This window comes from Silene latifolia, chromosome 1 (assembly GCF_048544455.1).
Source record: "Silene latifolia isolate original U9 population chromosome 1, ASM4854445v1, whole genome shotgun sequence".
Classification (NCBI taxonomy): domain Eukaryota; kingdom Viridiplantae; phylum Streptophyta; class Magnoliopsida; order Caryophyllales; family Caryophyllaceae; genus Silene; species Silene latifolia.
The window spans coordinates 107,018,915-107,034,225 of record NC_133526.1 but is presented as its reverse complement, the minus strand read 5'-3'; the positions used below and the strand labels follow the sequence as shown (position 1 = coordinate 107,034,225).

General features: G+C 33.7%; 1 protein-coding gene across 1 annotated transcript; it reads right to left on the bottom strand.

Annotated features, from left to right (window-relative positions):
* Positions 1-12,562: 12,562 nt before the first annotated feature.
* LOC141652429 (uncharacterized) lies at positions 12,563-13,510 on the bottom strand. The gene has a single exon (XM_074459887.1). The coding sequence runs from the start codon at positions 13,508-13,510 to the stop codon at positions 12,563-12,565; it is 948 nt and encodes a 315-aa protein (XP_074315988.1).
* Between the last annotated feature and the right edge of the window lie 1,801 nt (positions 13,511-15,311).

Below are 15,311 nucleotides of genomic sequence, written 5' to 3'. Positions count from 1 at the left end.
TACAATTTCTTTACTCTTTGCTTAATTATTGTTTGTTGTTTTACTCATCCATCATGTTTAAACTTGTTAATATGATTGACACCCTTGTTAGCATGCTTTCCATGATCATGAATGAGTAGTCTCCTAGCTAGGATTAATGGGGGATTAGGGGAGTTAATCATGGAGTAGATCTTAACTCAATAAGTTCATATGATTGCTTGCTTGTTGTAGTTTCAACTTATGCACATGTTATGCTTGATGAAATGCTCGATTGACAACCTAGCATGAATCTCTTATCCATTCAACAAGACTTGTAAGACACAAACCAACTCAAGGCTTGTTAGACCATGCATATAGTTGAATAGGAAGAAATTAAGTCAACTTGTATGCGTTGTAAAGTCTTGACCGACTTGGCTCCAAGACCCAAACCTTCATAGGAATTGTAAGATATAAACTATCTCGATTCCAATACAACAATAATTTGCTTGCATCTATGAAACTTGTTTATGTGATCTCACCATGATTCCCTTAAGAACCCAAGACGCCCTAGTGCTTTCTATCAATTGTTTACATTTTCATTTACTTCACTTGCTTTATTTTTCCATTTGTCTACATTTACCTTGCCTAGTTGTTTAGATAACCATCTCAACCCAAACTAAATTGTGACACCCTAAGACACAACTACTTGCATTTGATAGCTTAACCCAATACCCGTCCCTTGGGATCCGACCTTTACTCACTACTAAAATATAGAACGTCTATGATAATAACCATTATCTATGTGATGGGTACAAGGAACCGCCTGCTCCTATTCCTATTATTATATATATTAATTTATTAATTATTAATTTATTGTATTTACTTGAATATTGAATAATATGAATTAAAAAGGCTAAGATTTTCCAATACGCACACAACACAACACTCCATTAGCTTTATTTTTTAATTACTTCTACTCTTTTGGGCGGTTACTTTTTCCTTCCTATTGCTTCCTAAAAAGTTCGCGCGCCACTTCATCGTGTGCTGTTCGTTCGCTCTGCTGCACTACGTCACCTCCTTCATCCTTTTTGTTCTCTTCAATTGGTAAGTTTGCCATTCTTGTCTAATTTTTCGTTTTCAGTTTGAGTTTAAGTAAACCCTAATTCCCAATTTGTGTTCATCTACTATTCGTTTTCAATTGGTAAGTTGATACAAACTAGCAATGAGTAATTCTTAGGACAGAAATTAAATTAGTGTAATCCAAACGGAATAGACCATAATTCAATGGTTATTTGTCACAATTGGAATTGATATCTATTAGAGAGTTACTCGTATATTGCTCCTAATTTGAAAGCAGTATTAATGATGTCGTTGAGTAGTTGATCTTGCGAATGTATTCTGAATATCAGCCTCATGTGTCGATTTGTGCTGATCTTAGGGTTGCGTTGATAGGTCTGAATCCATAGAAAAGCATAAAAAAATGCATTAAAATGTTATGGATTAAGAAGAACCACACAATGAAGAGAAAAAAAAGGGAACAACAAGAATTACCAGCAACACCAGCTGTTTGCTTTAAAAAGGTGTAATCCACAAATAACGAAGAAGAAACCATGAGTAACTCATTTTGAGTTATTTCTCTCCTGAAATTTTTCTGCTTTATTAGTGTCTTATGTTTGTGTGTCACTCGTCGTGCTCCTGTCCCTGTCCTATGTTTATGACAGTTTGCATATGAATGAATTGTCACGTTTTATATTGAACACAAATTGTTGTTTGTGACCACACTACTGCGTCACAAGCTTGTTGAGATGGATGAATTTTTGGTTAGTAAACTTCACTTAAAGCTTAAACACAGTCTTAACTAAAAACGAAAAAAAATCACTATTTCATGATAAAAAAAAAACTAATTAATAACAAAAAAGTTATAGCTAAAATTGTCAATTTTTAACAATAAGCGAATGATAACTTTTTATCATAAAATGTTACATTTTATAAAATGATGACATTTTACCCATCCTAATTTCACATATGTCTAAAATGAGAATGTACCTAAATCAACAAGTAACAGCCAGAAATTTGTGATATTATACTTTTTTTAACATTATTTAAATTGAATGTGAGTCGTCGAAAGTTCGTGACGGTTAGAACTCAAAAGTATACAAATACAGCCTCATGTGTCGATTTGTGCTGATTCTGGAGGCAAGGGTGAGGAAGAGTAATTTTGAGTTTTCGGAGTGGAGGGAGGAGTATGAATCCAGGAAGGAAAATGACCGTAAAGAAGTGGGGTTGGTGGAGGGAGTTCGGGCTTCTTCTTAGACGTGCCGGTTTATCTCCCAGATGTCCTGTTGTACTGCTTATTATCTGTTTAATGGACTAGTTTTTTTTGTCGTTGGTCAATAATAGGTTTCTGGATATATTGAGGATGTTTTATGTTTTTTTTTTCTTAATTCTGCATCATAGACATAGGAAAGGACAGAAAAAGTTGGTCTCTAGGAGTCTAGGATGAGTCTGATGAGAGAAGTGACGTATTTTTGCTCACTGAGAACTGTTCTTGTTAGTGCCAATAATAAGCTAGTGTTGTTATACTGAGTGACACTATCTTTATTTTTCATTTTACAATGTTGATAGAATTGTGCCAGCTTTGCAAAATTTGCTAAAAAATGGGAATAGTTTGGTAGGAATAACAAAATAATGAGATAAATGGTGGTGGATAAATAAAGTAGATGATTTTAAATACTTGCATTTTGGGCTGTATATCAACCATAAAATTCTGGCTCCGCTCCTGGTGAATATAAGTTGTTACGTAACTCTCCCTTGAGACGACACTATCCATTTTCATCTTATATGTAGTTGTTCATCTCAATGCAATTGAAATGACATATGACATGACTCATCATGTTAAGCCCATGAGAAGGCTTTGGTTAGTAGGTTTTATCAACTTCTTGTACCTAATCAACCTTACTACATACTCGTTTTCCTTTGTAATGTATACATTTGCATTACAAAACTTTCTGAGTACGTGTCTAGATCCAATCTAGACATAAGCTCTCTAGCCTTAGAATAGCTCCCACTGTTTTCACGGTGTGCGGGATCCATCCTCTTGCACATCTCATGATTGCAAGTGTACTCAATTTCCGTTGTAAATATTTCTCATTGTTCTTTATTGCCTAGAACGATTCTAGAAAATCTATTTCTTAAATAACATAGCCACAATGGTATCTTAACCATCCTAATGTGTTTTTATTATGGTTTTGTCGGAAACCATGCGCAATCTCAATTGTCAATTGTCATTTGTGTAACACCCTTACACAAAATTGCATCAAAAACACTTTGCTTTAAATCCTTAATGCTTCTGCAAGCACTTAAGGGTAATCTTTATGGCTTACTTGGTAAATATTACTTAAATTCGATTTTAAAACAATTCATCATACTCAAAGTATATGAAGTGTTATACATCATTACTCATTTAGTTGATCCGGCAGCGGAAGCAAATGGAATCAATCAAATATGTTCAACTCGATTGAACTAGTCATGAATCTTCTCAACATAAGACTCCTTATTTGACATTAATATCATGTAGATTTATCTCCATAAATCCGGATATTAAAGATGTACTATATTTCTCCAAAGTCTTAAATCATTCGCAATGATCAATATGGCATCCACATATAAGACTACTTAAAATTACCGTAACTCCCACTAAACTCCATGTATAAACACAACTTCTCGACTTATCGAGAAAAGTTTATAACATGATCAAAACATTGATTCCAACTCATTGATGTCCTACTTAAGACCCTCTCTTAAGTTTCACATTATCTTAGGATTGCAAGAATCTACAAAACTCAAGACATGTATTGAATACATTCCTTCTAATTAAAGAAGTGGGTTTTAGATTCACTTGCTATATATATCTCATAATGAAACACAATCCCTAAGAAGATCCAAATAGACTTAAGCATTTCAACTAGTGCAAAACCCTTTGCCACCAATCAAGCTTTGATATCTCTCAATTCACTTGGAATTTATTTCGGATTTTCATGGCTCTAAGCCTTGTATTGAGTTGTAACTTAAACATTCTCATGTAAGTCATACATTCATTACTTTCCAGAAGTAACTTGAATCAAACAATTTCTTGGTAAGTTGTAAGCTCTTTACTTTCTTAAAAGTAACATGAATTCATCAATTTCAACAAGTGATGAAATTTAACCTCCTAGGTTTCGAAGAAACAACGTCATGTAGCCAAGAAAATACAGTTTCTTGCGACATACAATTTTTGACACAATTCTTTTGTGGCTCTTAAATATTTTCTCCCACTTTGTCTTCTAGAAATAAACTTGTATTTTAGAAAGACAACTTCATGAGCCACAAACCCGTTGTACTCGTGATTATAGTCAGGAAAAATGATTTGTTTCTTTTGAAAACGTACAAACATGGTACTCTACCATTTCATATCTCATATGATTTGTTTTAGATTTAGTGGAAAAATAATTTAGGCAAAATGATAAAATCCCCCAAAGGATCAAGTAACTCAAAGTAACTTGATTGAAGTCCAAACCATATCGAATAGCGTTTGATTTCTTTATCCAACCACACATTATCCCATAATGCATGCTAAGAGAAATTAATTTGTGATACTAATTATCACATTTCCTTTGGCTTATATCAAAGTCTTCACTTTGATAATCACATCACGACTAAATCGTGATTCTTTGAACTCTTTGAACTTCTTCAAAGATTTCTCTATTTACCTTATTAAGTGAACACATTAGCGTCAACTTAAATCGTTGGTAAAGGAAAATGATCAACCTATTTTGGATCAATGATTTACAACCTCGATCTCCTTTTCAACCAAAAAGCATGAGACATCTTGCTTTGAATATAAGATACATATATACAATAAGATTAACAATCTAATGGTTTCAAGAGTACTCGATAACTCTTTGCGTTCATCATTCCAAAATTGAAGGTTTAATCTTGGGTTACCAATTTGAGCCTTGCATCATCTACATGATGTATCATTCTAGTTTCGTTTAGAATATATTCACTTTGATAATGGGCTAGCCATACATCAAATCGTGGTGTATAGGGTCACAAAAGTGAAACCTCTTTTGTATCTTAACAAGTTTATATTCTTATTTAGAGTTTATGCACTTAATAGTCACAATTAAGTACAACTTTAAACCCAAAAACTAGATATAGTACACAATGACTCTATCTCTCAACGTCATTGTTGCTAGTCGTCATACTCTAATCATCCTATGTATCAAATACAATGATGAAAACCACCACCGGTTTCTAATATTGACGAAGTAGTACTAGCAAAATTTATGTCAATCAAATAAACATTTAAAGAAGAAGGTCCCATTAGATGTCCCACAACTAACTTGTTGATTCTTCTATAATTTGGGGTAGTTTCTTTTCTAGCGTCCAACAATTAAGACAATGGAAACTTTATCGATCAGGATTGATAGGTTTAGTATCGTTATTCTCAATAACTTTACTTTTAACGTTACCTTGTATCAATTCCATTCTAATTTTACTTCTTTAAAACCTTATCCTTTTCTTAACGATTAAGAGAATGCTCCCACTCATTTCAATGAATCTTTGCTTAGAGAAGCAAAAATTTAATTTCATGAAGACTACTCTTCAATTTATTCGTTTAGTCTTAAAACTTTCATTGAAGTGGTTGCGTTATTTTGGTCAATTTCGATTTCTTACAAATCTAATTACCAAAACAATTTAACGTTTCAAAGTACTTAATTCAATTAAGTATATGAATAACTGTCCATTGTAATTAGACATGTTAGTCAATAATCAAAAGCCTTTTTGATAATGAATAACTTATATCTACACTTTTCACAAAAGATCTTTAGCAATGGTTCATATGAAGTTTTAGAAGCATATTCATATTTGTCTTTAGTTACGATGTTTTAATGGAGATTTGAATCAAAAATTAAAATGATATCGTATATGAATTGTGGTAAAGAAATAGAACAATATGATAACAGAATAGTGGAAAACTTAACATTTGTCGTTTTATTAATACTTGTAAATAACAAGTAAAGCATTTACATAGTGACCTCTACCCAACTATGATACCTGATTCCAAGATCCAAATTCATATTAACTTGGGCATCGGTAAAGCCGAATACAACCATCATCAATATAACTCGGTGGATTAACTCTTTAATCGATTCTACTTTTAAAACTCTTGGTCGATAAAATTACATTAATATTTATCTTTAGCCCGAAACACATCCGGCAACCGTCGAGAATACTTTCGTTGAGTTCAACCCAAATTTCGAGTAAATGTGTCCATGATCCAAATTTACATCAACTTGGGCATCGGTAAAGCCGAATACAACCCTCATCTTTATAAATTCGGTGGGTAGACATTTATCACCCACTTCCCCTACGTAACAAGGTTTGTACCCCGGTACGGCCGAGTGCACTCCCTCATGAAATAGGTTTTCATGGTTTCTACTTTTTGGTAAGGCTAAGTCTCAATTGTTTATTTAAGCAAGAGGTCATGTCAATTTATTATCTATCACGTTTTAAGTGAACTAAAGCGGTGAACTACGATAATTGTAATTGACACGGTCGATAAACTCGATAAAATGATAATGCATGTTTTAGTTATGGCGATTTAGCGATGCATGCAACATATAAATAAAATGCAAAGCATAAATAAAATCCTAGTATGGCCTTCCTAAAATAGTAAATCTAATAAACTATTACAAATTTGGAAACCAACTCCTATGGTCCCATGAACTTCGGTCTTGGCACGCATTTCAAGACAATACTTTCTTTGATGGATCGCCTTCTCGAGTGGCACCGTCTTCAAGGAACTCCGGAATAAATAAATTACAAAATGAATTACATAATTTCCTATTATACATTTGTAATTAAAATAAAATAAATCTATTAAATTACAAAAAGGTGATACGAGATCACAATAATTACAACCGAATCGATATTCCCATACATTTCGGGTAATACCAATTAAAACTAAGGCCATACTAAGTAAAATTACATAATTCAAAAATTACATAAAATTAAAATATGACAATTATAAATAAAATTCAGCATTATAATATGTATGAACATGCTATATTTTATGCTAAATAGCCTTTTAAGAGCCAATATCGTATATTAATCGGTTTTTACGGATTTGCGTGATTTAATTTATTAAAATAACAATAATTACATAAATTCATATTTATGTACAAGTTAGTTACCCTAACCATCTTAGGACTCAAAATTAGTCTCCACTAACATTTGATAATAATTAAACTTGATTTCTTAATATTGTTCATAAATAGACCTAAAATACAAAATTATGCTATAAACTTCAAATTAAATTATAAAAATTTCAAATAAATTTGAAATTTGAAATTTAAACTCATGAACATTCTGGAAAAATATCATGACACTCATAATGTTCAAAACTTAGGTTAAAAATTTCGAAAATTTATCGAGAAAAACAATGTTGCGGTTTATCGGTTTTAACAATTATGACCATAAAAATATGAGAAAAATTATATTCATCAACTTTTCACTTTTAGATCTGAAATATATGATAAAATACAACATGTGACGTTTTTCCTTTAGTCATGAAGTATGTTTTAGCATTATTACCAATTATAGTCACTATTTATGTGATTTTTCATCAAAAATTCATAAATCATGCATAAAGACTTCATTATAGCCAAATATTTTACACATATCTTGTAAAATTGCATGTGACAACATAATAAATTTCCATGACCAGATTTGAAATCTAACTAATATTTACCTATTTACCCATTTAAATACGATTTTAACTTGAAAAATTCATATTTCGAGCAATACAACTCATTTTATCATGACAATTAACAGGCCATCAGTAGATAATATATGTGAAAACATATCCAAAAACCACTGAAAAAATCGAAGGTTAGCTATTTTTCGTCCAAAAATGACATTTTTATCATAAAAATCACATTTTAATGCCAATATTATATAAAATGAACAATAAAATCCATAAATAAACCAAAATGTCCTAAAAATCACTTAGGACCAGAAACGTTTAACATGCAAGGTTATTTTTAGGTTTATCTTCATAAAACCAAATTAAATAGTTTTGTATGTTAATCATATAACTCGGAAAAACTATAAACTGATTTGCATGCAAACAACCTAAGGCTCATGATACCGCTTGTTAGGATTTATTAATCTCATTAATTTACATATTCATATATGTTCAAATTTATTTAGTCATAAAATAAATGGAAGATCTTATGCATGCAAATTAAATAAAAGGAGATGGATAAATCTATTTCTCACTATCTTATTTTCGGTCATATAGGCACCAACAAGATCTCCTTCTTGTTAGTTCTTGAGCTTTCCAAATAATGGATGAACAAAAAGTCCAAAATAGAACCTCTCCCAAAAGTGAATACCCAAGGAAACCTCTTAATAATTAATAATATTATGTACTAGTAATATTATTAATCTAGTTTAAAAATTGACCCAAAATATTTATTTTGATCTCCTCCATTTCGGTTTAGAGGAGAGAATTTTGTGGTTTTTCTTTCTCTAAAATGTCTCACAAATTGTAGAGAGTCATCAATCTTTCTTACACTAGAAAAATATCATGAAGTAGTGAATAATTGTAGAGGAAAAAAAAAACCCCTTGGCATCACTATTGAAAACCGGTTGGAGGGGGGAGTATTTTAAGCCCAATGCATGCAAAAGTTGCTCTTCTCAAAAGCTATAGGGTTGCATGGCTACTAGTTAGCTTTAATCATTGTGTTTTCCACTTAAAACAATTAACACAATTTAAACCTTATACTCCCTCCATAATTTCGGCACATATGACATAAAATGGGAGGTCCATTTTATTTTGTCATTTGTCAATTGTAACATATGTGACATGTTAACTTTAATCATTGTAATGTATTTTTAACATATTAAAAATCAACATACTCATAAAATTATAAATTACAACGTCTTGTATTTAAAATAAATTATTCACTCAATTTCAATTCCAAATTGTTTCGTAAACAATAATTTTATCTAACTAATAAAACAATTCAATTACTTAGACCGTATCTAATTTAATCGAATTACAATAAGACATGTTAACTTTACTCACAAAATCATCCTTCAATTTTAATCAATTTAATTAACTCGTATCGACATACGATTAATTAAATAATTAATTAAGAGTATTTCCCTATAGGTATGACCTAAGGGGTTCAACTGATCACCACCGTCGCACGACAGTAATTTCAAACTCTAGACAGCCAATCATTACCGATATGTGTGGACCAGTTGACTGTAAAATATTACATCCCACATGTATTCTTAAAATGAGATTTAAACATGTGATCATCATGATCGACAGTTGTGATTGCATTATTGTCGGAGGACACTTATTCCAACAAATATGTCGAGGTACAAGAAAAAGGAAGGAGTTCCGGCTAATGTCCTATGGTATTTTCCTATAATACCTATGTTTAAACGGTGGTATTCAAATCCTGGAGATGCAGAGAAGTTCACATGGCATAAATTTGGTCGAAAAAAAAGACGATGGGTTACTAAGACATCCAGCTGACTCTCCACAATGGAGATTTATTGATGGAAAATTCCCTAATTTTGGTAAACAAGAACGAAACCTACGCCTTGGATTGTCCACTGATGGTATGAATCCATTTAGATCCCTTAGTAGCAGCCACAGTACTTGGCCAGTCATGTTGGTGACTTATAACTTGCCTCTTTCCTTGTGCATGAAAAGAAAGTTTATCATGCTGTCAATGATTATCTCTGGTCCAAAACAACCAGGAAATGACATTGATGTTTACCTAAAACCGCTCATTGATGACTTAAAGTTGCTGTGGGAAAAAGGGGTAGAAGTTTTTGATGTCAGTCGGAATGAAATGTTCAACTTAAGGGCAATGTTGTTTTGCACCATTTAAGATTATCCGGAATATGGTAATCTTTCTTGTTATTCGGTCAAAGGGGAATGCGGTTGTTGTATATGTGAAGATGGCTGGAAAGGGAAGTGGTTAACGTCATCGAGAAAGATGGTTTACTATGATCATCATTCATTTCTTCCTGATGATCATGAGTATCATAAGCTAAAAAAAGCTTTTAACGGAGAAAAAAATTTTGAAACTCGACCAAAAGACTTTTCTAGCCAAGAAGTGTTTGAAAAGGTAAAAGACATTCAAATTATATTTGGAAAGTCACAGGTTAATAAACGTGGAGTTCCTAAAAAGGGGTACAAGAAGTGTTCATGTTTTTTGCGCCTTCCTTATTGGAGATTTCTATTTGTGAGACATTCTCTAGATGTGATGCACATTGAGAAAAACGTTTTTGATAGTTTGATTAGCACATTACTGAATATCCCTGGGAAGACAAAAGATGGTCCTAACGCTCGACATGATTTGAAGAAAATGAATATTAGAAAGGAACTTCATGTTGTTGACACTGGAAAAAGAAAGTATATGCCACCTGAAGCTTATACACTATCTAAAAAGGAGAAAGTTGAGCTTTGCACTTCATTAGCGGAAGTTAAAGAACCTTATGGTTATTCTTCGAACATTTCTTCCCTTATTTCACTGGAAATTTTTAAAATTATGGCACCAAAGTCTCATGACTGCCATGTTTTGATGGAGGATCTCTTGCCTATAGTTATTCGTTCAGTATTGCCTACAAATGTACGATGTGCCATTACTCGGTTGTGTTTTTTCTTCAAGGCAATATACAGTAAAGTCATTAACCCAAGAGAGTTGGATTCTTTAGAGACTGAAATTGCTGTTGTTTTGTGTCAGTTAGAGATGTATTTCCCCCCTGCTTTTTTTGATATCTCAATACATTTGCCTATCCACTTGGTGGGAGAGATCATGTTTTGTGGTCCTGTGCACTTGAGAACTCAATGGGCGTTTGAAAGGCAAATGAAAACGTACAAGGGGTATGTCAAGAATGCTTACCGACCCGAAACTTTTATTGCTGAGAGGATGCTTTATGAGTTGGCTGTGGAATATAGTTCTGATCTTCTGGGAAATATGAAGACAATAGGGCTTCCTAGAGCTCGAAACGGTGATGAAATCGATGGTAAGGGAACCATAGGCCGTAGAGAAGTTGACATGTCTTTTGACAAGTGGCAGAAGGCTTACACATATGTTATATTCAATGAAGATGAAGTTCAACCTTATGTCAATCGCCATATGTCTATCTTGGAAGCTCAAAATCGAATGGCTAATCGGAAATCATTAGCTGCTAAACATAGCAAATCATTTCGTATTTGATTCAAAGATGAAGTAATGAAGGAGCTCCATGTATCATCACAACCCATTTCTGGCCGTCTTAAGAGCTTATCCTACGGCCCAGATTTTTCTGCCTCATATTACTCAGGATATGTCATTAATGGCAACACATTCTATACAAAGGAACAAGATAATAAAAGTACTATGCAAAATAGCGGGGTATCTCTTGAAGCTGAAGAAATGCATTTTTCTAGTTCTAAGGACAATTGTCATGTGTATAGTAAAATGCAATATTATGGGGTGATTGAAGAAATTTGTGAGTTGCATTATTTGGGGTTTTCAATACCTGTTTTTGGTTGCAAATGGGCGGACAACAACAACAATGTTGTTTGTGATAGTTTAGGGCATATTTCAATGAATTTAAACAAACTTGGTCAGAAGGAAGATCCTTATATTTTGGCTACTCAAGCTAAGCAGGTCTTTTATATGACTGACCCACGTGATAAAAGAAGGTCAGTTGTTATAACTTCTAAACCTCGCAATGCCATCAATGACCATGATGACAATATTATGTATGAGAAAAAGTCAACACCATGTGAAATGGAAAATATAAATGATACTCTTAAAGATACATCAACATATGTACATAGTGACGACGAAGAAGGGATTTGGTTTGATGAAGGAAATAGTAATGCAAAATATTCCAAAAAGCGTCGTCGTGGAGGTCTTTATTACTTAGTTTAGTCTTTATTACTTAGTTTAGTTACTACTGTATAATTTATCAATGGATACTTATGTGTATATATATGTTTATCTTTCTACAATGAATATTTTGATATATAGTAAATATTCTTTGTTTTCCGATTGATGGCGAAGAAGAGAAAGCAAACGAGGATTTATAATGATGATGTAGCGAACTCTGGATCTGATGACACATCAGATGAATGCGAGAATCGTAGAGGTCGCACAGTACTTAAAATAGTTGGAAAAGCAATTAAGAACGAGACTAAAATACCCTTACAATGGAGTCGCAATAAACTACCTGCAGGGGCTAATAGGGAAACGTTCATTAATTACATTGGTGTGGTTGTTCGTGAACGCGTGAGTATCAATTATTGTGAATGGGACGATGTGCCAGAAGATAAGATTGATGAAGCTTATCATTTCATCACGGTAAGATTGTATAATTCACTAGATACTTTCAGTTACATTTTGTGTCAGTATTTCTTTTCACATGGATTATAATTTTCTGCAACCTTGAATCCTTGATTGTTGTCTGTTTGCCAAAGGAGTTCAAGGTTTCAAGTTAAAAATTGCTAAGTATAGAGCACCTATTACATACTCTCACACGTCTACATAATACCCACCTTTTGACACCATGCTACATTTATACTATGATGAAACTGCCAAATTTTGCAGTTAGCTCTACATCTGATTTGAGCTTGCACCTGTTTAACTACAACACACGGTAAACTCACTACTAACTCAACTCTGCATCGATTCCTGATCATCCAAATCTCATAAATTAAAGCCATAATTGCCGCCATAATCACCTGCTTCTGCATTAGTGACTTCATTCTCAACGCCCTACACCATTCTAGTGTCCCCTGCCAAGGTATCTGACACCCCAACCAATCCCCCAGCAGTTTGATACACTTCTGACTGTAGCTACAACCAAAAATAAGATGCTCATTTATTTCAGTTGCAGCACAGCAGAGCTCATAGACCCCATCACTAATTACCCCAAACTGAAGCAATATGTCCTTTGTTAATAGCCTTCTCAGAGCAAAAAGCCATCCAATAACACAATGCTTAGGAATGTTAAACCTATTCCACACCACCGAGTACCAGTTCACTTTTACCTCATCCTGCATTAACCACTTATACCCTTCTTCAGCTGTATAAATCCTATTATTAGTGCACCAGGACCCATTGACATACCCCATCTTCAACCTCTCTTTCACCTGGCAAATTTTGCGCCAGGTCCAACTAGACTGTGCAGTGGGTTGGTAATCAAACCATTCTCTCTTCTTGATGTACACATGATTGACCCAACATATCCATAAATAATCAGCTTTACTAGACACCCACCAAGTATACTTGCCAATGACTGCTAAATTCCACACCTGACAATCCCTTATTCCCACGCCCCTATACTTTTTCTCCTTACAAACTTTCTGCCAGGACACAGGAGGAGCTCTATGATAACTCTCCTCCCCTTCCCACAGGTAGTTCGTATAGATATTCATAACCCTCAGGTCGCCATAAAACCCCTTCAATCCTGCAATGATTCCGTGCATACCATATCCAATACATCGGACTAGCAATAATCACAGATAAGCCTTGTTTACGCCCAGCAATTTTATTTCTCCATTTAAGACACCAAAAAATACAGTTCTTGGTAGGAAATTGCACCTAACACCATTCTGAAACAAGAAACCTGCATTTCTGACTATATATACAGTTAAAAAACAGGTGAGCATGGGACTCCTTCTGCACTCCACATAAGTAGCAGCAGTTCTGACTTACAATATGCATCTTCATCGGTCTATCTTGTGTTAACAGTCTCTGCTGAACAATAAGCCAACTGCAGAAGCTATGCTTAGGTAAAATTCACCTCTGATTAATCCAAGGAAACCAGCTGACTTGCTCATTCTCAGACATAAGCCACTTATAGCCCTGTCCAATCGTGTACTCTTGGCCAGACCTACTCCATACACTGTGAAAAAAGAACTCCTTTAAAGTGTTCTTTACTTGGCAAATTTTACTTAACATGTGTGGTCACATGTTAAGAATAATTACAAACCCACTTAGTATGGATTATTAAAAAATGAAATTGACGATTCAAACTTGTAAATGTTGTGGTGACTTGTGAATGATGGATTTACGGGTGAATTGATTCACCTCTTTTCTTGTATGGTTATAAGTAATTTTAGGTGGTATATTTTAGTTAGTCTACTACAAACCCACTAGCATTTTCTTGACTTATGCGGAAGGGATTCGAAGTGCCAGATGAACGTAGAGATTATGTGTTAAGGAAAGCTGGTGTGCAATGGAGAACTTTCAAAGCTCGATTAAGAAGAGACTGGATGTATGATTCCAAGGGAGAGAACAAAAATCAAATAATAAGGAAGCCACCTTCAATATATTCTTGGATTGATCAAGATTAATGGGACAAATTCATTGAAGCATCCACTGATCCTAAGTTTAAGGTAATCACTTGATAATCTATATTACGAATCCATATTTATTTTAAGAATATCACTAACATTTATGTACATCCAATGAAAAGGAACTAAGTGAGTTGAATCGAGAAAGAGCAAAAAGAAGAGTTTCAAGATATCAAGGAGGTCGGAAAGGATACTTATATTATGAAGAAGAGCTTGTAAGTTTATTTAACATAATTGACATTATCTACACAATTATATATAGACATTTATTTTTGTTATAATTATATTATGAATTGTTAGACTAAAGAACTTCGGAGACAAAAAGTCCCACCGGAAGATGTACCTCGACATTTGGTTTGGATAAGAGCTCACTCTAGACAAGAAGGCGATAAGACATACTTTGACAATCCTGCTGATTTTGAAGTTGCTCAAGCAATAGTAAGAAATTTTTTTTCAAGTTCAAGTCAAATGATTCATTTTGTTGTCATACAATTACGCTAATAGTTTTACTTATTGTTCATTGAAATTGTTAGAAAGCATTAGAGGCTCAACAACTTCGTGGAGAAATTGATGCCACAGGGTGAAATGATATACTAGGGAGAGCACTAAAAACTCCAGAACATGGTGGTTCTGTTAGGGGTGTCGGATCATGTGTTACAAACAAGCAATACTTTGGGTATAACAAACCAACACCATCCAGCAAATTTCAAATTGAACTTGGTATCGTCTAATCACAATTAGCTGATGTGGTAAACAATCATAAATTATTGTTGTCTTGCTTAGCGTCTGGTGAAATTAACACTGAACAATTGACACAATTAGCTGTTATACCTGGTGTCCAAGTCTCTGGTGATTCTAGTGGTGCTGGAAATAGGTTGAGTAACTATGGGTCTGATGATGGTCATTATCAAGAGCTTCAGGATACCCACTT

Bases quoted from the DNA above. Each gene is read 5' to 3' on its own strand.
- LOC141652429 (XM_074459887.1), bottom strand. From the start codon at position 13,510: ATGCACGGAATCATTGCAGGATTGAAGGGGTTTTATGGCGACCTGAGG.